Below are 23874 nucleotides of genomic sequence, written 5' to 3'. Positions count from 1 at the left end.
ACAATAATGCATTAAATAATGGGTGTTTTTCATAATTGTAAGAAGCCAAAGTAGTAAAAACAAAACAACATTGATTAATTGAGCAGTCCTACTTTGATCACTCCCCTCAGAGAGGTCAGATAAAGGCTGCTTATGTGACATATGTTCTCCCATCCCTACTTGTGAACATTTCTACAACCCATGACACATCAAAGTCTGTAAGGCCCTATAGTAATCACTTTGTCTGCAGAGTCATGGTGCATGGTTGCAGGAACATGAATAACAGATTGGCTACTTTCACCTTATTCACTTAAGGCCATTATTTGCATCGCAGGAGTCCATCTTTTGACACATTTCGCTTAAGTTTCTCTTAAGTTAAGCATGATTCCCTAATATGAATCCTATAATCTTTGCATCCAAGATTCATATGTTGAAGAGTTGGGCTTAGGCCATTTTGCCTTTAGCTAATGCAAATATTATTGTTATTCTTGACACCACTGGGTCTCCAGTTATTAAAGTCCTTATTCAATTGCTTAATTTCAGACCAGTGTGTGGAGTCAGACTGCAGGTGAAGATGAACTCTCAGACTCAGCCAGGGACATTTCTATTAAACAGGAGGAACCTAGACCACCCACACCTCAGTAAGTTTCATGTGCTCTCTCTTTTTTGAATGCTTTTATTTCATGTTTTCTCTTCTGTTGTAGGGCTGTCACAATATAACATTTTACTAAGAAATAATCATGTACCTGTTCTATATGGCTTGGCCTGTGGCCAAATGTCCTCTTCCGGGAACCAATAACACAGCGAAGACAACACACAAGCCCTTGTAGACGCACAGCCAGATACTGAGCCATTTTTGTGTTTTTGTATACCTGAGAAAATTGAACCAAATGGTCCCTTATATCATACCATTTGGTTCCATCTGTACACTCCAGAGTTAAATTAACACCAGTAAATTAATGCTGGAGGAGTCCCTGTGTACATTTTATATATGCAAAAGTGTCACTTTTGAGCTACAGTCACCTTTTTGAACCCAAATAGGGCGTGTGACACCTGACCCGAAAGAAAACAATATGTTGTGACCTTTTTCACCTCGGGGCTGTTTGCATGCCTGTGTACTATGTGAACAAATTGGGTCCCTGGGCAGTAGGCTACAGCTGCCAGCTGGGAAGGAGGAAAAACACATTCTCTTCACACTGTTCTGAAATTGAAGTTGAGCTTGAATCTGACACTGAAGTCACTGAAGACAGAGATGATTGGGAGGAGACCAGTGGAGGTCAGTCAGTGTCAAACACAGGGACAGGACTTACATGGGTAGATAAAACTGGGAGTTGGAATAAAAGAGGTCGATGAAAAATACAATTAAATCAGAAATATTAACAGGGAAGCCGTAATGTTCCTAAACAATGGCTTTCAAGTTGTATTTGTACTCACTCTCTCTCTCGCCCTTCTGCCCCCCCCCCTCTCCTCTCTCAGGAGTGAGGTCCCAGTCTTCCCAGACTCAGTTCGTCTCCTGTTCTGATTTATGACTAATAATTACACCTAATGTAATGACTATGATCACTATTAAGTCATATTACATGATTAAGAGTGTGATGTGATAGCAAATTAAAGCCTGTGCAAAGCCCTATAGCGCACACGCACGCACGCGCACACACGCACGCACGCACGCACGCACGCACGCACGCACGCACGCACGCACGCACGCACGCACACGCACACGCACACGTGCAAGATGTTTTATTACTATGCTATAAGCCTAATGGATTATTATCAGGAGAGTGAAATATAAGCTATGATCTCTTAACATTTTTATGTGTGGAAGAATTTAGTCTGCAGGCACAATTCAGAATCACATTATTACAGGTGGAAAAGAGTGGGTGAGATTATTTTGGTACAAGCTCTCAACGGCTACAGTAAAGCAGGCTACATACTGAGGTAAAACCTGCAACATTCAAGAGGGTTTAAAAATCCATCAAGGCAGAATGAGATGTTTGAAAGCGCACAGAAGTCACTTCTGGTCAGACGCAGGAGGAGCCAGGCCCGGAGGCAACCCACAGTGCCCAGAGCCTCCTAGTGTCGCCAACACCTGCTGCCAACAGCTCACCTGCTACCCTAAGCCCCCAAGAGACAGTGTGGGCAGTAGCATGCCTTGGACAAGGCAGGTGTGTGATCAGCCTCGTCGGGTTGCCTGGAGGAGGGTGTCTGTTGCAAGACCCGAAACACCCAGTGACTCCAGGAAACAACACTGATGATGTGTCCAAGTTTGTGCATCAGTAGATGTTTTGTGAAGCTATATAACATGTGTTAATATTCCAACAGAGACATTACTGCAGACAAGACTGATGAAATATGATTGTGGGTGTGTTTTTATACCTTCTTGTGGCCCTAGATCTTGGCACACAATAAAACAAAATCTCATGATTAGTTGCACCATTTTAGGTCAGCCTGACCCAGTGCAATTCATCCATTACAATCAATCTATCTTACTGAACTGTTACCTGTCTCCCAGAACATTATGGGACAATAACCAAACTCATGACTATTTGAAACATACATTGCTTTGAAATAACTTGTAATAATCTTACTGTGTCCCAGTCTGAATATACCATACAGTCTGAATTTATCATAGACATATTGATATAGTTACATACTATAGTTTGAAAATTATATTGGTAATAGGCTAACATGTTTAATACAAGGTATATGTTGCATCCTGTAACATGGTATATGTTAGTTAATGTTGTATCCTGCATTTCTATGAGACGTGATCAGACCTGTGCACTGATGAAAGCTGTGATGGATGTAGGGCTGCAACTATCCATTACTTTCTAAGCAATTCATCTATAGATTACTTTTCTGATTAATCAAATAATTGTAATAGTTTTTTTCTTAATATGGTATTTTCTTTCAACGAATTGATTAAGGACATCAGCCCTATGTTATAATATGTTGCACAACAGTGTCGTGTAAGACATGTGACAATAGCTGATCTACAAACTCGAAGCGCATCGCACTGTGACGTGTTGTGAGCTTGTAGATCTGCTATTTTCAATATTTTTGGATTTTAAATTTGTAGGAAGATTGTGCCTATAATGACATATCCAAAATAGGATGCTTTACTCCTATAGATGAATGTTCTCTTCTCTTGTCTACAGGTCTGGAAGGTCACGTATAGCCTACTGTTACTGAATAAACAATGGACAGTACCCGAGACAAACAATAGGGGGCAGCAATACCCCAACTGGCGTCTAGACACAGTGGTCGTCAGAAGAAGAACATACCCACAATGCAGTAGTGAAAACAACATGGTGTGTTGACTGACTGTTGTCGACACTTTAAAATACCATAGATTTATATAAAAGTAAAATACAAAGAAAACTAAAACGTGTCGTTTCTAAACAGTGTCGTTGTTAAGCAGCAGGAGAACGTTTGTTAGCAGCTCAACCACTGAAACACAGCAGGTAAAGATCAACTCATTCATGTTGGGTTTCATCTATTTATAACATTTAAGATGAACGGATCACGTCTTGTTTTGTCTTTATTAACTCATCATTTAAATGGGAACAAATCTAATTACTCTTAGCTGTTAGGTTGTTATAAAGTGATCATAAACACAAACAATAGCTCCATAGTAGCTTCATAGTATCCCAGATTGCCCTGGAATATCACCAGTAAACCCCGAATTTCTCCAAACATGTACAAATGAAAATTATAACGTGAATGCCCCAAATGTTAACTCGGTGTCCGATATGTTTTGTGCAATGTATTAGTCCATATTTTTCAATAAAGAAGTGTTTTAATCCCGTTTGTGGACGATTCTGTCGGAAATTCCCAATGGGCGTTAGTGAGGGGGCGCATCCGGTGAAAGCCGGAATTACACTCGATGTAAACAAAGTCAACGAGGTGAAAAAATGTCGTTCGGCCACAAACGGGATTAAAACACTTATTCGTTAAAGTATATGGATTAATACGTTGCACAAACAGGCCGAACACTGAGTTAACATTTGGGCCAACCGTGTAAGCACCTTTTATAATTTGCATTTGTACATGTTTGGAGAAGTACGGTATTTGGAGCTTAAATTCCAGGGCAATCTGGGGGGGATGTTTAAATACATCTACGAGAGTCTTTATCTAAGGCTATAGCTCCATAGCAGCAGCAGTAGCAAGACATTGATATACATTGTTTTGTAGATTGATTGATGTTTGATTGATGTAGTTTATTTAGAAAGACATGAGAAACTATTCTCATGCCTTTCTAAATACATGACAGTACATAACAGTACATGGAAGTACAAATTCACAATACAAGGTCTACTAAACTGGAAACTCTCATTAAGCACTATAAGCTTGTTTAAGATGAGAACCCCATGCACACAAATCATGATGTCATATAAGAGGCAGACAGATATACACACTACTATACAGAATGTCATACAATCAGCTTTCAGGTTACTGGTATGACGAGAGAAAAAAAAAAATATATATACAAAAGAGGAAAATGAAGGAGGGGGGGGGGGTGACCGGGGGGGGTAGGGGGGGTAGGTTAAGACTTAGACAGGGGCCATTTTCGAATTGCAGCCTCCTGAAGGTGTATCTTTAGGGCAGTTTTGAAAGTGAGTAGGGTTTTACACTCCTTTACTCCTTTTGGTAGGGCATTCCACATTTTTGATGAATAGCATGAGAACATGAGTTCATTCCCTTAAATGTTGTTGACGTCACTATTATCATTGTAACCCTATAGAGAACGGGCGTAGCGATGTCACAGGTTTGAGACATCGTTAACTCCACCCACTTTGCCCGCCATTAAATTTAGCTTGTTTAGTCGCGCTGGTACATCACTCTGTAGTCAGCCAGCAGCAAGTGTAGACGGTGTACATGATCTTCCATCTCTCTACTATCTATCTGGTCGCGCTGGTACATCCTGGTACATCACTCTGTAGTCCTGTGCTCATTGTTCAGCAAGCAGCAAGTGTAGACGGTGTACATTATCATCCATCTCTCTTCTATCTATATCTAACTTGTATAATCTCTAACACATATGCTTCTGTGCTCAAACAAGCATGACAGCACACAATAAAAATATAACCATCTGTTGTGCTGAGTCTCAGAGCAGAGCACCGGCCGGCTAAGTGGCTAAGCTAGCAGTTTGAGTGGGACGTTTACGGCCGTATTAGCTAAATCTGGCATTAAAAAAATAATAATTTATATCGAATATCTTAAATACAATGAAACAAACAGATTTAGGCTCTCTACCTGTGCTCAAACAAGCATGACAGCACACAATAAAAATATAAACATGTTGTGTTGATCAGACCAAGTCTGGAAGAGAATCAGCGTTGCCATGTCGGCTTATTATAAGCGACTTTGGGCAGAACTTTTTCTGGCTTTTTCTGTGAAGTTGCTTGTAAAATTGGTAGTTGCGGGCTGCGTTTTTTTGTGTGGCTTATTTATAAAGTGTTCTTGCTTATTTAGGCTTGCTTCCAAATTAAATTTTTATTTTAAACCAATGGTTCTCAAATATTTTCATGAAAATGTTCTGTGCCAGGGAGCATTTGTCCAAATCCAAATATAATTTATTTTATTGCAAGAGTTTTTTTTAAAATAGCCTATGTACAAGCTCACGTGAGCTTGTAGATCGGCTATTTTCAAGTAGCCCATGTCACTAAGCCACTTCTTTTGGGCTTGTTTTCATAGACCTGGTTGCTTATTTCTCTCGCAAAATCTGGCAACACAGGTCCCGTTCTGTTCACTTACTAGCTCAATGATTAATGAATGAACACTATAATAATAATAATGATAATACTTCGCTAATAATATTAATAATAATATATAAATAATCAGTACTCAAGATGACTATATTTTATTTTCGGTTCAGGTGAACCAGTCTATGAAATGAATGATTGTGACTGACTGGGCACTGTCATTACATGATCTGGGGCACAGATGTAATGACATTTTTTCCAGGTAGCGTGCCTTTGCGTCCGCGTTCAGCTTCTCTCTGTATGGTATGTCTCTGTCACGCATTGCCCGGTCCATCTTCTGTCCTTTACCAATAAATGTGTTATGTGACTTTACACAGACTGTGCGTTCAGGACACGTTGTGAGTAACTGTCAATGTTGTTGTTGATACGACCCTAACTAAGATGGCCACCGGAACTACGTCACTGGTAGCTAGACTCCTCCTCGACTCCTCCCTACGCCCGTTCCCTATAGTTACATCAGTGTTTTATAGCATTACATCACAGTGGTTAATCTCCATAATAAGCAATGAGGTGTAAACGTATCTTGTAAACCAGTAGGATCTTTACTCTGTCCACAGTAATGTTAATGTGATTGTCAAGTGAAGGTAGAGCTGTCTTCATGCACCTAGCCTTCCTGATTTCGTGTATAGAGAGGCGGGTTTAAAATCAGCGCAGAGAGAATGCGCCTGATCTCATTGGTTCACCGATCTGTCCGTCAACCCCCGCCCCGTCAACACAACATTACGAGCGACGCCCACTGCACTCTGGTTGGTTAGGGAAATGAAACACTTCCTCATACCGGGTACACCGACGCGCTGGTCCAGGCTTTTATTTTTTAGCAAAACTAAACAATAAAAGCCTGGAGATCGAGGCTATCATGCACCAGACATTGAATCCTTTAATACCAACTAAACATTTGTCATAATGTAGAGTGTCAGACCTAGAATGACCATCCAGGTAATGTATGGCATTGAAAATAGTTTCCCTGTCTTGTTCATGGGCTGCAAATTAACAGTTTAGCTTCAAACCCATTAACTATGTGCATACTGTAGTAATATAATGTAGTTGTCTGTTTTCTTAAACCAGAAATATTGTACTCAACAACCTGAAGGATAATACTGCAAGAATCATGTTGTACTTGCTCATCCCATTATCTTCCAGTTTAAAGTAAAAGTTGTTAAAAAACAAGACCAGGAGACCTGGTTCTGCCAGACCCAAAATGAAGTCCTAGTATGTAACACACCTCACCCATTCTTGAGAATTGGGACAAAACAGGTTTGAAAGTTGAACTTTATAATCTTTGTTCTACCCTATTTTCAAATTGATATATTTGTAGAGAAGGGTCTAAGCTATCAATCGATGTAAAGGTGCAGGTAATTCATAAAAACACATTTTCTTAAAATACACATTATTCACATCATAACTTAATTTTTTACAACTCCGGCCGAAATACAAAAAAAAATGTTAATAGTATTTTTTCCACTCCAGCAAGGATTGTAAGTTCTCAGACAGGTAATACTAATGTTCAGTTGCCTTAATGTGTAAGAACATTCAATATATACACTTCAATACAAATTTCACACTAGTCTGAAAAACCCAACTCTGAAATCCCTTAATTTCTTACCTTTGATTTTAATATTAAGACAATAAAAAAATGTTTATTTGAATAAATCAATCAATCAGATGTATATCACTAATAACCTTAATAGATAAAGACTATAATTTGGACATTCAGCTAACAAAGCTTTTGAAAATTAAGAAAAACATACATAGGCCGGAGTTGTAAATTTGTGCCGGAGTTGTGAATCTCTCTGCCGGAGTTGTAAATCTCTAATGGAGTAAAAAAAAAACTCAGTTTAAGAATACTTTAACCCAATTCAATAAAAACAACATTTATATCCAACATGCTGTGTGCCATAGGCTATCTGCTTTTATTGAAAAAATACCAAGAACTTCTATATATAAAGTAGATTGATAGGGAGCGACTGGCGGGCATAGTCCTGGACGAACAGGATGGTGCCGAGTGTCCGATTCCCGTGCAGAGTGTTTCAAATCTACTCTGATGCGTGGGGGCTCGCCAGGCCGTTCATTGAATTGGGTCGCTTTCACTCCTTCGCCGGGGCAGACAACACTGCCCTGGGTCGGTTGGTTTCGGGTGAAGAAGTAGTCTCCCACCTCCGGCGTATGGAAAAAGGCAAAGCGGCCGGTCCCGATGGCATTACTCTTTCTGAGTTGAAGCTCTGGGACCCTGACGGCTCGCAACTCCCGGCACATCTACTCGTCTTGGCTGGTCGCGGGTCACGTACCCCAGTGCATGAAGCAGTGCCGTATAACCCTTATACCGAAATCTGATGATCCGGCCAAATTAGACCTACCAGGGAACTGGCGCCCCATTACCATCGGCTGTTTAGTCGTTGGAATTTTCTCTCGTATAAGACAGGAGGTTGAGAGAAGCCTGCCTCATACATCACCGCCAGCGGGGGTTCATACCCTCTTCTGGCTGCTCTGAAAATCTGATGCTGCTCGACGCAGCGATGAAGATTAGCAAGGGGCAAGGCAAACCGCTGGGCGTGGTCTTCATAGATTTCTCTAAGGCGTTTGACACTGTCTCCCATGAACACCTGAGGGCGGCACTGGAAGGGCGGGGCCTCGACCGGCACATGATCAATGTAATCTTCATGGGCTACGAGGGATGTGTCACGAGCGTCAGGTGCGGGGAAGGGACAACACCTGACGTTAAAATGAAAGTGGGTGTGAAACAGGGTGATTCCCCGTCTCCTCTACTGTTCAACCTAGCGGTGGATCCACTAATCCACGCTCTCGAACGCAAAGGGAGGGGTTTCTCCTCCTCCGGGGAATGCTCCTTGGTTACAATGGCTTTCGCCGATGACATCGCGCTGCTGAGCGACTTAAGGGCGGGTATGCGACGAAATCTGCTCATTTTGGGGGCATTCTGCCAATTTACCGGCATGCAAGTTAACACCGGTAAGTGCCATGGGTTCTTTATCGAGAAGAAGGACGGCCGCCTCACCTACAACCAGAACGTCGAGTGGAGCCTGGATGGTGAGAGGTTGCACCTGATCGAACCTGCGGGTAATGAGAAGTATCTCGGCCTCAGGGTGAGTCCACTAGGCGGCTTGACTTCCCCGGACCTAAAAGCCTCGATCGCCCTATGGTGTGACAGGATCGGCAGAGCCCCTCTTGACCCTCAAGTCAGACTTGAGCTTTTTAATCGTTTTGCCCTTCCGAGGATTCTTTTCGGTGCGGAACATACTGGCATCAGTCCCTCACCCTTGAACGATGCGGACACGTACATCCGAACCGTAGTGAGGTCGTGGCTTCACATGCATCCTTCGGGGTGTAATGGGGTCTTGTACTCGCACAACGCCGATGGTGGCATAGGCTTGCTGCGTCTACGATCGGTTGTGTCTGCTACCCAGGCTCGATGGGCTTTCCGACTCGGGATGTCTCAGGACAGGGTTATCCGGAAAGTAGCTTGCGCGGTGATCGGGGCAGATAACTTGGCGCGGTGGTGGCTAAGGGCAGGTGGGAACATGGACAACCTCCCTCGCTGGACTGACCCTGTTGAGGGTGGTGAAGGCGGGGAGGCCATGGCATCTACCCCTGCGCCTGCAGCTGCTAAGAAGGAGCGGCCGGAGCCGTGTCTCTGGAGGCTAGCGGAGTTTGAGCAGTGGGCCGCGCTCCGAGTGCATGGAGTCGGCATAGAGTGTTTCCGTGGCGACAGGACCAGCAATTCGTGGCTCGGGGACTCCGCCTCGGTCTGTTTCTCCTCGAGGCAGTTTATTGCTGCCCTGCAGTTGCGGGCAAACATCTACCCGACCCGGGAAGCCTCAATAAGGGGGCGGCCCAAAATTAATGCGGAATGTAGTAGTTGTGGAAGAAGAGAGCTCGAATCCGCTTCCTATATCCTTAGTCTCTGTCGATCGGTCAAGAACAGCCGGATCAGGAGACACAACAGGGTATGCCAGCTGTTGGCCGCGAAAGCCATCAAGTTCGGCTGGCGGGCCTATCCGGAGTTCAGGTTCCGTGACCATGAGGGAGTCCTCTGGATCCCGGACCTGGTACTCGTGAAGGGTCATCAGGCGCTGGTGGTTGACGTGGCGGTACCCTTCGAGATGGACCTGACTACCTTGGCTTCGGCTGAGACGGCGAAGGTCCGGAAGTAAGCGCCACTGCTCCAGTACATCCGCATCTTTTCTCTTCCTTTTATATTCCTTGCTCCTCCACTGACAGTCTTTGTTTAGCCATGTTTTCCTAAAACACAAAGTATGAATAATTGTAATTGGGATGTGCCTTTCTTTTAGATTACTTGACAAGATGTAGGTACTATGGTTTGTAACGTGTTTTATATTTGAACACTTATAAATGGTTTAAATGTAACACATAATGTAATATAACTAATTAATTTAAATTATGGGAAGTAAAAGCAGTATAAGAGTAGCCTACAGCTTGTCCATGCTCTACAAGTCAAAGATGTTGGGTAGGCTATAAAAGACTAAAACAATAAATCAGCATGTGTATACATTTATCCATAGGTAAAACAGTCAAATAACATTGGAATATGTAATCATGAGCATAAGTAATATTATATGTCCACAGTAGGATGTTATAGGAAGATTTTACAACTCCAGCCATTGACATTACAACTCCGGCCAATGGAAAATCGTCCGGAGTTGTAGTCTGCCGGAGTTGTAAAATGTGCCCTCTTCCCTACATCAAGTAAATATTGTACATGCTAGCTCTTTGTTGTTAGCACAGTTGCTAGCTGCTACAAGAACAAAACTAACATATATCTCACAACACAAATGGAGAGGTGTCCCTTTTGGAACCTCAACCTCTTAGGTACTACTCACGGCCAAAGCACTGCTCCACTTCTCTCCCAACTTGCTACAAAAATCGCTCATGCAAAAGTATAGAAGTACTTCTATTTTATTTTCCACCTTCACATGTGTCTCCTTTTATAATAATCATAAAGTGCTCTATATTTCATCTCGCAATTTACTTCCGGGTGTTCCGTTTTGAACAGCCAATCATCAGAGAGAGAGAGAGAGAGAGAGAGAGAGAGAGAGAGAGAGAGAGAGAGAGAGAGAGAGAGAGAGAGAGAGAGAGAGAGAGAGAGAGAGAGAGAGAGAGAGAGAGAGAGAGAGAGAGAGAGAGAGAGAGAGAGAGAGAGAGAGAGAGAGAGAGAGAGAGAGAGAGACGTGCAAGACAGCGACACAGACAGAGAGGGAGAGAGAGAGAGAGAGGGACGTGCAAGACAGCGACACAGACAGAGAGGGAGAGAGAGAGAGGGGTGAGAGAGAGACAAGGAGAGCATGTGTGTGTGAGAGAGAGAGCGCGAGAGAAAGGGGGAGAGAGAGGGAGGGAGGGAGGGAGAGAGATGATGAAGGAACGACACACAGCTGTGCGCAATGACTGCACAGACAGAGAGGCGCGCTATGACTGCACAGACAGAGAGGGAGAGAGAGAGAGAAAGAGAGAGGGAGGGAGAGAGAGAGGGAGGGAGGGAGGGGGAGAGAGAGAGAGAGACAAGGAGAGCATGTGTGTGTGTGTGTGTGAGAGAGAGAGAGCGCGACAGAAAGAAGGAGAGAGGGAGGGAGAGAGGGAGAGAGGGAGGGAGGGGGAGAGAGAGATGATGAAGGAACGACACACAGCTGTGCGCAATGACTGCACAGACAGACAGACAGGAGAAGCACATGCTGCACAGCTGATTTTCAGCGTTCGCTGTTGTGATAACTATTAAAGTTTCTAAAACGTAACTTTCAAGTGACGTTTATAGGGGGAAACATGATGAAAGCATTTGTTTTCGCATTGGTAGGTCAGGAAAAAAATTATAATACTATAATAAAATTAAAATTACATTAAAAAATAGATATATTTTTTTTAAAACTACATTCAAATGGCAATTTTAGCATTCGATTTACAAAAGAGAGAGACACAGACACGAAGAGAAAAAAAATACTCGGGGGGTGGGGGGGGGCACAACACGGCCGATCGATCTACACCAGACTTTTCATAGCGAGCGTATGCGTGGTGCGCACAGCGCGTTTGTTTAGATCCAAGTGATTATCAATGATACCGGCTACACCAGGCGCGCGGATACGCTGTTATATTATCTTATTAATTCATTCGAACTCTGTAGAACTTCTCCGTGTTGTGTGTGTGTGTGTGTGTGTGTGTGTGTGTGTGTGTGTGTGTGTGTGTGTGTGTGTGAGAGAGAGACACACACACACTGCAGGCAAAGGGGCGGGGGGCCGGGTGAAGTCAAGGCACAGACGGGTCGCCTATGTTGTTTACGGACAAAGGATGTTATGAGACACAACAAAAATTAAACCTGCCTTAACAGTTGCGTGCATTAGCACACAATGAGGCTAAAGGAAACATTCTGTCTAAATCACTAAATCTCCAGTTTGCTAATTCACTACTTCTACTACTACTTCCCTATTTGAAACTTTCAATTTCTCTAAATATTATACACTTTCACGCCAGCCTACCCAGCCAGCACGCCCATTGCGTCCCATATGGTTTCAAGGTGGGCTAAACCATATGGGCCCCATGTCGGCAATGTCAGCGGGATCCACTTGGGTCCCAACTGGGATGCCCATGTGGGATATAAGTGGGTTCTATCTGGGCCTTAGGTGGGTCCCACCTAGGCAATTCTATGTGGGACCAAGGTGGGTCCTAACTGGGTTGCCCATGTGGGCTATAGGTGGGTCCTACCTGGGCACTAGGTGGGCCCCAACTAGGCAACTCTATGTGGGACTGAGGTGGGTCCTAACTGGGTTTGCCCATGTGGGCTTTAAGTGGGTACTACCTGGGCCCTAGGTGGGCCCCAATTTGGCAATTTATGTGGGGCTGACATGGGACCCATATGGTTTCAAGGTGGGCTGAACTATATGGGCCCACTTGGGCTTTCCCGTGTGGGCTATACGTGGGTTCTACCTGGGCCTTAGGTGGGCCCCACCTAGGAAATTATATGTGGGACCGAGGTGGGTCCCAACTGGGTTGCCCATGTGGGCTTTAGGTGGGTTCTACCTGGGCCCTAAGTGGAACCCAACTAGGCAATTTTATGTGGGACCGAACCTTATTGGACAGACAGGGGGACAAACACACAGGGACAGAGACAGAGGGGAGCACAGGACACTCAGTGTTGCCATGTCCTCTGATTATAAGCGAATTTGCCTTACTTTTCACCACAGTGTTGCCATGTCCCACAATTATAAACGACTTTGCCCTACTTTCACGCAATACTCTCGCTCACACTGTGAGGTGGCTGTAAGGTGGATCTGCGATGCGAAGTGTACGACGCGTCACGCTAGATGTGAGGGCCGCGCAGCGGCCCGAACTTCTAGTAAATTCAATCCACAGCTCATACCTAATATTATCAATATTAAGGGGGCGGAGTTGTACTGCATTAGCTGTGACATCAGTGATATCAACATTGTTTGTCTAAAATATAAAAAAAAAAGTCAAACTTACCTGAGCACATCATGTACTGCTGCATCCTTCATGCACAGGTGGTGGGAAAGGGGTCCTCAGGCTTATAGCTGACCACTCTATTTCCTGATTAGAACTGTTTTTTTTTAAATAGTCCGGAGTTGTAAGAAACATTTTTTTTTAAATCGAGTAATTGGCGTTTTTTTTTTTTTTTACCCCCCCCCCCCAATGACCCCCCCCCCCCCCCCAATTGTACAATCTGGGCAGCAATGGACCCCCGCTACAAGAAGTTAAAGTGGCTGTACAATTGGGGGGGGGGGGGGGCCGCGTGCCTTACCATGCGCCTCAATACGTTTACCTTGCTCCCACCAGTGCAACGTCATGACGTCCTCCTGACATGTGTTAAGCAAAGCCGCCAACAAACAAACAACAAGAGCAGCCTGCAGGCATGTCCGCGAAGAAATCTGAAGTGTGGTTGCATTTTAAAATATGCCCAGACAACACCAAAAAAGCACAATGCCAGATTTGCGAAAAGAAAATGGCATACCTCAACTCAACAACGAGTTTGAAGAGCCACTTGCAAAACGTAAGTAGCAGCATAACGTAGCAGCACATCCATTAAGCCAATGGCTAATGTAGTTAGCATTAGGAAGCAACTTGACTAATTGTTATCATTATATGCGTTTATAGGTGCATCTGCTTAAACTGGCTGCTTCATCAGCCAGCCCCAGCGGGACAGGGACACAAACCACTATTGAGTCATCAATGACTAAAAGGACTCTTACGGAATCCAGGAAGGGTGTCATAACGGAGGCACTAGTCTCGTTCATCGCAGAGGACATGAGACCAATAAACATTGTGGAAGGGAAGGGATTTAAACACTTAATAAAATCACTGGAGCCACTGTATACTTTGCCCAAGCGAGAGAATATCTCTCATGCTCTTTCTGCAAAACACAGTTCCATTCGTGATCAGGTTAAAGGCGAAATTGATACGTGCTCTGCTGTCAGTTTCACGACTGATATGTGGACCAGTCTACACATGGAGGCATACATGACGGTGACAGCTCACATGATAAACAACGACTGGAAAATGAAAAACTACGTGTTGGAGACTAGGGCCATGGAGGAGGCTCACACGGGTGTAAACATTGCACAGAGACTTGGAGACGTAGCCGATGCTTACGCCATACCCGCAAAGAAGAGAGTTGCAGTTGTTTGCGACAATGCGTCCAATATGACTCTGTGTCTCAATACACTGAAAGCAGAGGAGGATTGGGGTGATGTCAGGGGGGTGCACTGTGCGGGGCATACGCTCCAGCTGTGCATCAATGCCGCACTAAAACATCATGACCCTGTAAACCGTACCGTGGGATATGCTAGGAGACTCGTGTCCCACTTCAAAAAGAGTTCCAAAGCAACTACGGCGTTAAAGGCTAAACAGAGGTCACAGACAGGCGAGACAGCAGTCGATCACAAATTAATTCAAGACGTCGCAACTCGCTGGAACTCGACGTATTCAATGCTCCAGCGTCTGTGCGAGCAACGGTGGCCAATCTCGGCTGTCCTTTCTGACCGAGACGTCACTAAAAGAGAGGACCGAGCTCTGGACCTGACAACAGTGGGTCATCGCAGAGGATACTGTAGCCATCTTGAAGCCCTTCCTCACTCTGACTGAGCTGCTGTCAAAGGAAGAAAATGTGTCCTTATCAGCAGTAGTACCAATGCTGATTAATCTACAAAGAGAATATCTGACAGAGGAAGATGATGACAGCCCCGCCACAAAAGCTCTGAAAAGTAAACTGTCGGAGGAAATTAATAGGAGGTGGCGAATCTCAGACCCAACTGATGCTGCTGTCCTCTGCGCAGCCATGGACCCCCGCTACAAGAAGTTAAAGTGGCTATCCGACCTGGGAAAGCAACAGGTCCACACAGAGGTGACACGTCTGGCTGAGCGCCTGGCTCTCCAGGCTGCCTTTTCTGAGAGTGACGGGGACGAAGATATTGACGTGGCTTCACCGGCAAAGAGGGCTAAAACGGACCGAGATATCGTCGTTGACCGACTCCTCTTGATGGACGATGAAGATGAACCCCACAGTGGCGGCACTGCATAAGATGAACTGACTGACTTTTTAAGAGACAGATCCAAAGCGGAAACCGGCCCACTGAAATGGTGGATGTTAAATCAGCACCGCTTTCCCAAGTTGGCAACTCTAGCAAAGCGTCTTCTCTGCATCCCTGCCACTTCAACCCCTTCGGAGCGCATCTTTTCGAAAGCGGGATTTATTGTTAACAAAACTAGAAGTTCCCTTTTGCCAAAAAATTTGGACACGTTGGTCTTTTTGGCACACAATCAAAAACGAGTTCAATCAAAAGCACAGCAGTGAGTAGTCAGACTCCTTATTTGGCCACCAGCCTCTACTTGATTTTATTTAACTTCATTGTGTCTGTCTTTATTTTTGTAAAAATGTAGGCAACAGAAGCCTATTGATTGAGCCTCAAATGAAGGCATTATGTCTATAATTTATTTTATTTTATTTTATTTATTATAGAGCTATTTCGTTGTGCTTTCATAAAGCCTCGATCAAATGATGGCTTAGATGGAAGATTTTTTGTTGTTGACATTGTTCTATTGTGTTTTAGACAGTAGGTAATTAATTCATTTTGCTTACTGCTTTCATAAAGCCTCGATCAAATGATGGCCTAGAGATGGATAATTTAATTGTTTGACACTGTTTTATTGTGTTTTAGTAGCGAATTATTTGTGTTTTACAGCTTTCATAAAGCCTCGATCAAATGATGGCTTTAGAGTTCATTTTTTGTTCAGTTCAGCGATGCCGTTCGTTATATGCTGATACTTGACAGTGTGTGCACTTTGCGGTAGCCAAACTTACAATGTTAGGCCTACCCTTTTATTTTTTGTTTGTATATATGAAGGAACTAGAGGTAATGCCTGTGTCGGACTTAAAGTTCATGTTAATGTCGGAGCGGGTCGTACGTAATTAATTGTGCGTCACTGCTTTCATAACCTCAATTGAGGCGGTTACACTGTGAAACAAACAATGTGTTTTTTTTTACTAAAAAGCAAAGAACTTTGTTTAGCTAACATTTAAAAAGTTTAAGAGCTGTGTCACTTTTTCGTACAGTAGCCTATGGTATATATTTTTTACCATGTGTTTGAAAAGACATTTGTATAAATAAAATGTGCTTATTAAGTCCAGTTATGCGTTTGTCTCTCACTCGTCTCTTACTACCTGTAAATATAGCCTACTGCTACTATATTTATATGTTTGGGTTTAATCCAAAGACAAGTAGCATATCCAACCTAGCAATGCATGTATTAATGTATTAATTTCGCTGGCTCCAGACTGCAGAGATAGGGCAACAGCGCAGGCCAGCGCAGCCTCGCGCAAATGGCAGATTAGTGACCCGATTTTTTTCTTCTTTTTTTTTTACCCCCCGGCCTACGCCGATTATTCGAAGTTTGATCGTTTTTTGGCCGAAAAACACGATTATGAAAATTATAAATGAAGGTCAGCCCTAGTTTTTGGAACAGTGTGATATTGTGACCTCTTGCCGAGGACAGGTAAATTAACATGTAATCTCTATGTATAGATCATGTATTCAAGTAAATTCAACAGAAACAGTAAATACATATATACAAATACTATGGGTATACACAGATCCCATATATTTAAATGTGTATATATATTATTTATTATACATTTCATGATTTTTAACATAAAGATCACTTTTCTATGTAGGACGTGTTTTGTCCCAATTCTCAAGAATGGGTGACCTACAAACCACTTTATAACTGAAGTTCATGATGTCATGAATAGTTCGTGACGAAAGGGGACGTCACAAACTTTTTTTTGGCTGGGGCCGGAGGACAAATGACCCCTGCCCATGTATGACGAAAGGGGACGTCACAATTTTTTCTTTGGCTGGGGCCGGAGGACAAATGGCCCATGTATGGACGAAACAGATACAAAGCCTCATGTAAGCCCGACCCCTTGGGTCTGGCAAAAAATCACACCCAGTGTGAAGTGGGCGGTGTGGTCATCACAGTGGTCATCATAGTGATGGAAGCTCACTTCCAAAAAAATAGGATTTTTGGAAGTGCATAATCCTATTTATAGGTTATTAATGTCATCATGTGTCTCGCTAGCCAATCACAGTGCTGAATAGAGTCAGCCAATAGAGTCAGCCAATCACAGTACAGCTAGGGGTCTACTAATGGGCCAATCACAGTGCAGGAAACTAATACTAATGAGGTGTCCCAACCCCACTTATAGGGGCGGCTACACCGCCCAAAAAGGGGGAAAAAAGTCTGATCTAGCTCACAATGTGTCTCATCGCGATGCATCATTATTTAATACCTTGTAGTTCTGCTATTTGCCAGACCCAGGGGTCAGGCCTACATGAGGCTTTGTCGGTCCCTCTTTTGTCCATATATGGACAAAAATATCGGGTAAACCCTCCCGGTCTGTCCCTCTTTGATTGGCCAAGCTTAGCGTGACGTAGTGCTCTGATCTTCAGATTTCAACCACTAGGGGTCTGGCAGTGCTCCGAGGAGCACTTTTGCTATTTTAAGATCACCTACGTATACACGGTAGGTTTAAACTGGTTACACTGATTTTTATGCCATACATTTTCTACATTTTGCCGTGGGACCCACAGATCCGATATGGGCATATACTGATGACATCAGGGATCTCCATATATGGTCACAAAAGGGACACAGGTAGACAGACAGAAACAGACATCTCCATATATGGTCACAAAAGGAACACAGACAGACAGGTACAACGGTTTCTCTGACGAACCCGCAACACTATGACTCAGACATATTGGTCGGATGGGCAGTGTGACGTAGGTGTAAGTGGCCCGAATCTCTAGTATAATAATAATACCCAATGACTCTGTTTTAGGGGGAAAAGAACCATGGAACCCCATCTTTAAAGTCCTTATTCAATTCCTTCATTTCAGGCCAGTGTGTGGAGTCCTGACTGCAGGTGAAGATGGACTCTCCAGACTCAGCCAGGGCTTTCTCTATTAAACAGGAACCTGAAGACCACCCACACCTCGGTACGTTTCATGTGCTCGCTCTTTCTTGGAGTTTTTTTTTGTTTTTTTGTTTCCTGTTCTGTTGTAGGGCTGTCACTATATCTAATTTTACTAATTGCATTGCAGGAGTCCATCTTTTGACACATTCTTCTTTATGTAATCTTAAATTACAAAAGATTTCTCCCCTAATATATGAATCCTATAATCTTGCACCCAAGATTCATATGGTAATGAGTTGGGCTTAGGCCATATTGCCTCTACCTTCTGCAATCACTAGGTCTGCAGTTATTTAAGTCTTTATTCAATTCCTTCATTCAGATCAGTGTGTGGAGTCCAGACTGCAGGTGAAGATGAACTCTCCAGACTCAGCCAGGGACATTTCTATTAAACAGGAGGAACCTGAAGACCACCCACTCAGTAAGTTTCACGTGCTTTTTATGTCTGACATTGTGTTCTGCTCTGTTGTAGAAGTGCAACAATATAACATTTTCACTGTACAATAACCATTGCAAAAATATTTTGACACTGATAATAATAAACCATAACAAAATACCATAACCAAAAAGCATTGTACACATTGTACATAGTACATTCTATCAGAAGTGGAAAAATACTTCCTTGATCAGTGTGCAGCAATTTGGCGCTGATCGTCAAAACGGTTTGTGAGATTCGTCCCGGACACACAGACAGACTGATTCGCAGACTCACAGACCTATTTCCAGACATACATACAGCCATAAAAACTATATTACATAGATTTTAAACTACGACCCAACTTTCACCCGACATTTCAAGCTTTCATGTGTGGAGATGTTTCTGTTTCATGATGTCATGCACTTAACGGCATGAGATGTGATTGGTCTACTTTTGAGGGGAAATACATACTGTACATACATACAGACAAACCCTGTTCTATACGAAATGCATTAGCGTTCTCTATGAATAGAAGAACGTGTATCTGAGCCTGTCTTGTTGTCGCATCTATTATTTTAGAGTGTCGCTTTTTCCACTTTGGTGGTATTTTTTTTAATGTACCTGTTCTATATGGCTTGGCCTATGGCCAAACTTACTCTTCCGGGAACCAATAACACAGCAAAGACAACACACAAGCCCTTGTAGACGCACAGCCAGAAACTGAGCCATTTTGGGTGTTTTTGTGTACCTGAGAAGATGTAACCAAACGGTCCCTTACATGTCCATTTGGTTCCATTTGTACACTCCAGAGTTAAATTAACACCAGTAAATTAACGCTGGAGGGGTCCCTGTGTACTATGTGAACAAATTGGGTCTCTGGGCAGTAGGCTACAGCTGCCAGCTGGGAAGGAGGAAAAACACACGCTTTGTGTGTGTTTTTTCACAGCTTGATTGTCAATTATCAATATTCTATTCACGAAATAGAACTTGTAGTTGCTGAATTGTTCTTATTTTCACACATACAACTGCTAGATTAAAACTTTTGTTAGAATTGTCTACTCTTTCCATATGTTTAGTGATTGACAGCTTGAAGAGGCGATTAGTTGAACATAGAAATGAACACTTTTACTCCATCCCAACACCCAGCGAACAAAATGACACGATTCAAGTGACTAGAAAGATTCTTTATCTGTCAGTGGGAATGCACCTGAAGTAGGTGATACCTCCTTTTGTATGGAATACCAAAACTGTTTGTTTACACTGCATGAATCCAGTGTTCACTATCATTTTATTTTTCTGCTCCAACTAGACATCCTGCACATGGCTGTGTGTAAAGAGGAGAGCAGCCCCAGTCTGCTCCAGGAGGAACCAGAGCCTCCACACATTAAAGAGGAACAGGAGGAGTTACTTCAAAGACCAAAGGAGCCTGATGGGTCAATGTTGACATTACTAGCAGTGAAAAAAGAGGATGATGATGAAGACATCTGTTCACACTGTTCTGAAATTGAAGTTGAGCTTGAATCTGACACTGAAGTCACTGAAGACAGTGATGATTGGGAGGAGACCAGTGGAGGTCAGTCAGTGTTAAACACAGGGACAGGACTTACATGGGTGGGGAAAACTGGGAGTTGGAATAAAAGAGGTCGATGAAAAATACAATTAAATTAGAAATATTAACAGGGAAGCCGTAACGTTCCTAAACAACGGCTTTCAAGTTGTATTTGTACTCACCATTTTTAACCAGCCTCTCCCCTTCTATCTTCCTCTCTCTCTCGCCCCTTTGCCCCCTCACCCCTCTCTCTCTCACAGGAGTGAGGCCCCAGTCTTCCCAGACTCAGTTATTTTCCTGTTCTGAGTGTTCATACTCCTTCACATCTCAGCTCTTCCTCCATAAACACATCAGGAGTAAACACAACGACCTCTACTACCAAATGCTGGGGAATGGACAGATCAGTATGTCAAGTCACCTGAAAACCCACCAGCGTGTCCACACTGGAGAAAAACCTTTCCAGTGTAAACATTGTGACAAGAGTTTCACTGATTCATCGAGTTTGAAAACACACCAGCGTGTCCACACTGGAGAAAAACCTTTCCAGTGTAAACATTGTAACAAGAGTTTTAATCAGACAGGTAACCTGAAGAGACACCAGTATGTCCACACTGTGGAAAAACCTTTCCACTGTAAACAGTGTAACAAGAGTTTCAGTCATTCGCTCAACCTGCAGACACACCAGCGTATCCACACTGGAGTAAAATCGTTCCACTGTAAACATTGTGACAAGAGTTTCAGGCGGTCAGATTACTTGAAGAGACACCAGTATGCCCACACTGGGGTAAAACCTTTCCACTGTAAACATTGTGGCAAGAGTTTCATTGAGTCGCGCAACCTTAAGTTACACCAGTGTATCCATACTGGAGACAAATATGTCCACTGTAAACATAATACTAAGAGTGTCAGTGTGTCATCTGACCTGAAAAGACACCAGCGCGTCCACACAGGGGATGAACCTTTCCACTGTGAACATTGTGACAAGAGTTTCAGTCGGTTAGATGACCTGAAGACACATCAGCATATCCACTCTCGAGAAAAACCTTTCCATTGTAAACATTGTAACAAGAGTTTCAGTCAGTCAGTTCAGCTGAAGAGACATCAGCATGTCCACACTGGGGAAAAACCTTTCCACTGTGAACATTGCGAAAAGAGTTTCATTCAGTCATCTGACCTGAAGAGACACCAGCGTATACACACTGGAGAAAAACCTTTCCATTGTAAAAATTGTGACAAGAGTTTCAATGATTCCCGTCAGCTGAAGAGACACCAGTATGTCCACACTGGGGAAAAACCTTTCCACTGTGAACATTGCGAAAAGAGTTTCAATGATTCGCATGAGCTGAAGAGACACCAGCATGTCCACAGTGGGGAAAAACCTTTCCACTGTGAACATTGCGAAACGAGTTTCATTCAGTCATCTGACATGAAGAGACACCAGCTTATACACACTGGGGAAAAACCTTTCCATTGTAAACATTGTAACGAGAGTTTCAATGATTCACGTCGGCTGAAGAGACACCAGCATGTCCACACTGGGGAAAAACCTTTCCACTGTGAACATTGCGAAAAGAGTTTCGTTCAGTCATCTGACATGAAGAGACACCAGCGTATACACACTGGAGAAAAAACTTTCCATTGTAAAAATTGTGACAAGAGTTTCAATGATTCACGTCAGCTGAAGAGACACCAGCATGTCCACACTGGGGAAAAACCTTTCCACTGTGAACATTGCGAAAAGAGTTTCTTTCAGTCATATGAGATGAAGAGACACCAGCTTGTCCACACTGGAGAAAAACCTTGTCACAATGTTAACAGTGTGAGAAGAGTTTCAGTCAGTTAAGCGCTCTGAAAAGACATAAGTGCATTCACACCAAAGGAAAATAAAAACACTTTCCACTATAAATTACCTCACTGGGAGGATCAAATTAAACAGCTGTATGTTGTTAGGGAGTTGATATACAAGTACAATAATCATGGATATTTGTACTGCTTCTGTCAACAAAAGTTTCAAACCAGTCCAGGACTAGTCTTTTGGAGACATTCCCCATGCGCTATTTTGTTTTCTTCTTTTCAAACTGCACAGCAATCATTTTAAAGTGCATTTTAAACAGATGTTTTATTTATTTTTTATTTTTTAACTAGGTAAGGTAATGTAAATAATACTAAAATGATCATGTAAACCATATCAATTGTATAAGGTTTTATTAGAATGTTATAGATTTTATATTTTATGATTTAATGTAATTTTGCTGTATTTTACTTCTATTACATAACCAATGAATTGGGCACTATTGGCACTATGTACTTTTACTGAATTGTGACAGTAATTGTTACAATTAATGGAATGGCTTTGATCATTATTCAGTTGTATTACATTATGAAATTGTGATTTGATATCATATTAAAGCCTATGAAACAGGGCAGGAATTTCACGGCGGCCACGTTGTTGCCCCTCTCTTTGGCTGAGTTCTCTCAGTGGAATCCCAAAATTATGAGTCTTAAAGGGACATTTCACCGATTTTGCATCAAACCCCTATTTTTATCGAGGTCTAGGACCCACAAACATGATTTTATCCATATCCTCAGAGACTATGAGTCATTTGACCCATAGTCTCTTTATCTCACCTTATTTCCTGACTACAATGTAGACCACACCCCCACGCAGCCTCCCCTCCCCACAAGGAAGGGCAGTGCCCCAAAGCATTATGGTCATTGTAGTAATGCAGCAGTCCAGTCAAACCCCAGTCAAATCCACAGACTTCTATATTTTTCTGGCCATAGGGTGCAAATTTCAAATTTTGCTACAAATCTACTTCAAATATTATTAACATTGAGTTACTGTAAGTTCTTCCAGGGGTGAAATGCTCCTTTAATATCCAGCAAGCAATACAAAAACAAATTCAAAGTTTAGGCTATGAATATCATACATAAGAAGAGAGAAGCTGTGACCTCACTGCTCTGATGGACAATAAATAAATAATCATTGTGCAAACAACATACATGTTCTGTTCGTTTGTTGTTTATTTCAGCAGCTGCAGGTGCGCAGCACAGTCTTCGTTTAAAGGTAGGGTAAGTGATATTTTTGGGTTAAAACAAATAGTATTTTGTTAAAAGGTTAAAGCACTATATTCTGATAGTAATCATTGCTATAGAATGTTTGTTCAGTAACAGGAGTTTCCATGTCTCTCCAGCTCTTTAATAAACAGAACATTTTCCGGTAGGTGTCAAAATAAGCTTCATTTTTATAGTGTTCCAGTTCCAATTTGTCCTGCTCATTTCTTAGTGTCATCACTTCCAATTTCACTTGCTTAATCTATATCCTGATTGAGTTCTCTATCCTGATTGGATAAAATTGGAAATGAAACTGAAACGCATTTTCTGTTTTATAAAGAGCTGGAGAGACAAGGAGACTCCTTTTACTGAACAAACACTCTATAGCAATGAGTACTATCAGATTATAGAGCTATTTAATACTTATTTTAACCAAAGAAAATCACTTACCCTACCTTTAAGTTAAGTGCTTTCACCTTGTTGTACTGCTTCGCGCAATTGGCACAAACATTCCCTTGTAAATCGGGGTTGAACATGATCGTGGACTTCATTAACGTTTTGGAAGTATTTTGACAAATACAGGGGGATCCCAATGTTGTGTCGAATC

General features: G+C 42.8%; 1 protein-coding gene across 1 annotated transcript; it reads left to right on the top strand.

The window, feature by feature from the left end:
• Positions 1-3385: 3385 nt before the first annotated feature.
• On the top strand, positions 3386-22517 carry LOC308096875 (uncharacterized protein). The gene is made up of 5 exons (XM_080444370.1): positions 3386-3443; positions 18173-18271; positions 18569-18667; positions 19974-20237; positions 20474-22517. The coding sequence occupies exons 2-5, from the start codon at positions 18205-18207 to the stop codon at positions 22054-22056; spliced, it is 2013 nt and encodes a 670-aa protein (XP_080300496.1). The 5' UTR covers positions 3386-3443; positions 18173-18204; the 3' UTR covers positions 22057-22517.
• Positions 22518-23874: the final 1357 nt, after the last annotated feature.

Source organism: Gymnoscopelus braueri (genome assembly GCF_963280865.1).
Source record: "Gymnoscopelus braueri genome assembly, chromosome: 12".
Classification (NCBI taxonomy): Eukaryota; Metazoa; Chordata; class Actinopteri; order Myctophiformes; family Myctophidae; genus Gymnoscopelus; species Gymnoscopelus braueri.
The sequence above is the reverse complement of the archived record's forward strand: the minus strand, read 5'-3'. Positions and strand labels throughout refer to the sequence as shown.

What these genes read in the sequence shown, in the direction of transcription:
- LOC308096875 (XM_080444370.1), top strand. Translation starts at nt 18,205, where the DNA reads ATGGACTCTCCAGACTCAGCCAGGGCTTTCTCTATTAAACAGGAACCT. An exon ending in ACCTGAAGACCACCCACTCA is followed by an intron (nt 18,668 to 19,973) that starts GTAAGTTTCACG and finishes TGCTCCAACTAG; the next exon opens with ACATCCTGCACATGGCTGTG. An exon ending in TTGGGAGGAGACCAGTGGAG is followed by an intron (nt 20,238 to 20,473) that starts GTCAGTCAGTGT and finishes TCTCTCTCACAG; the next exon opens with GAGTGAGGCCCCAGTCTTCC.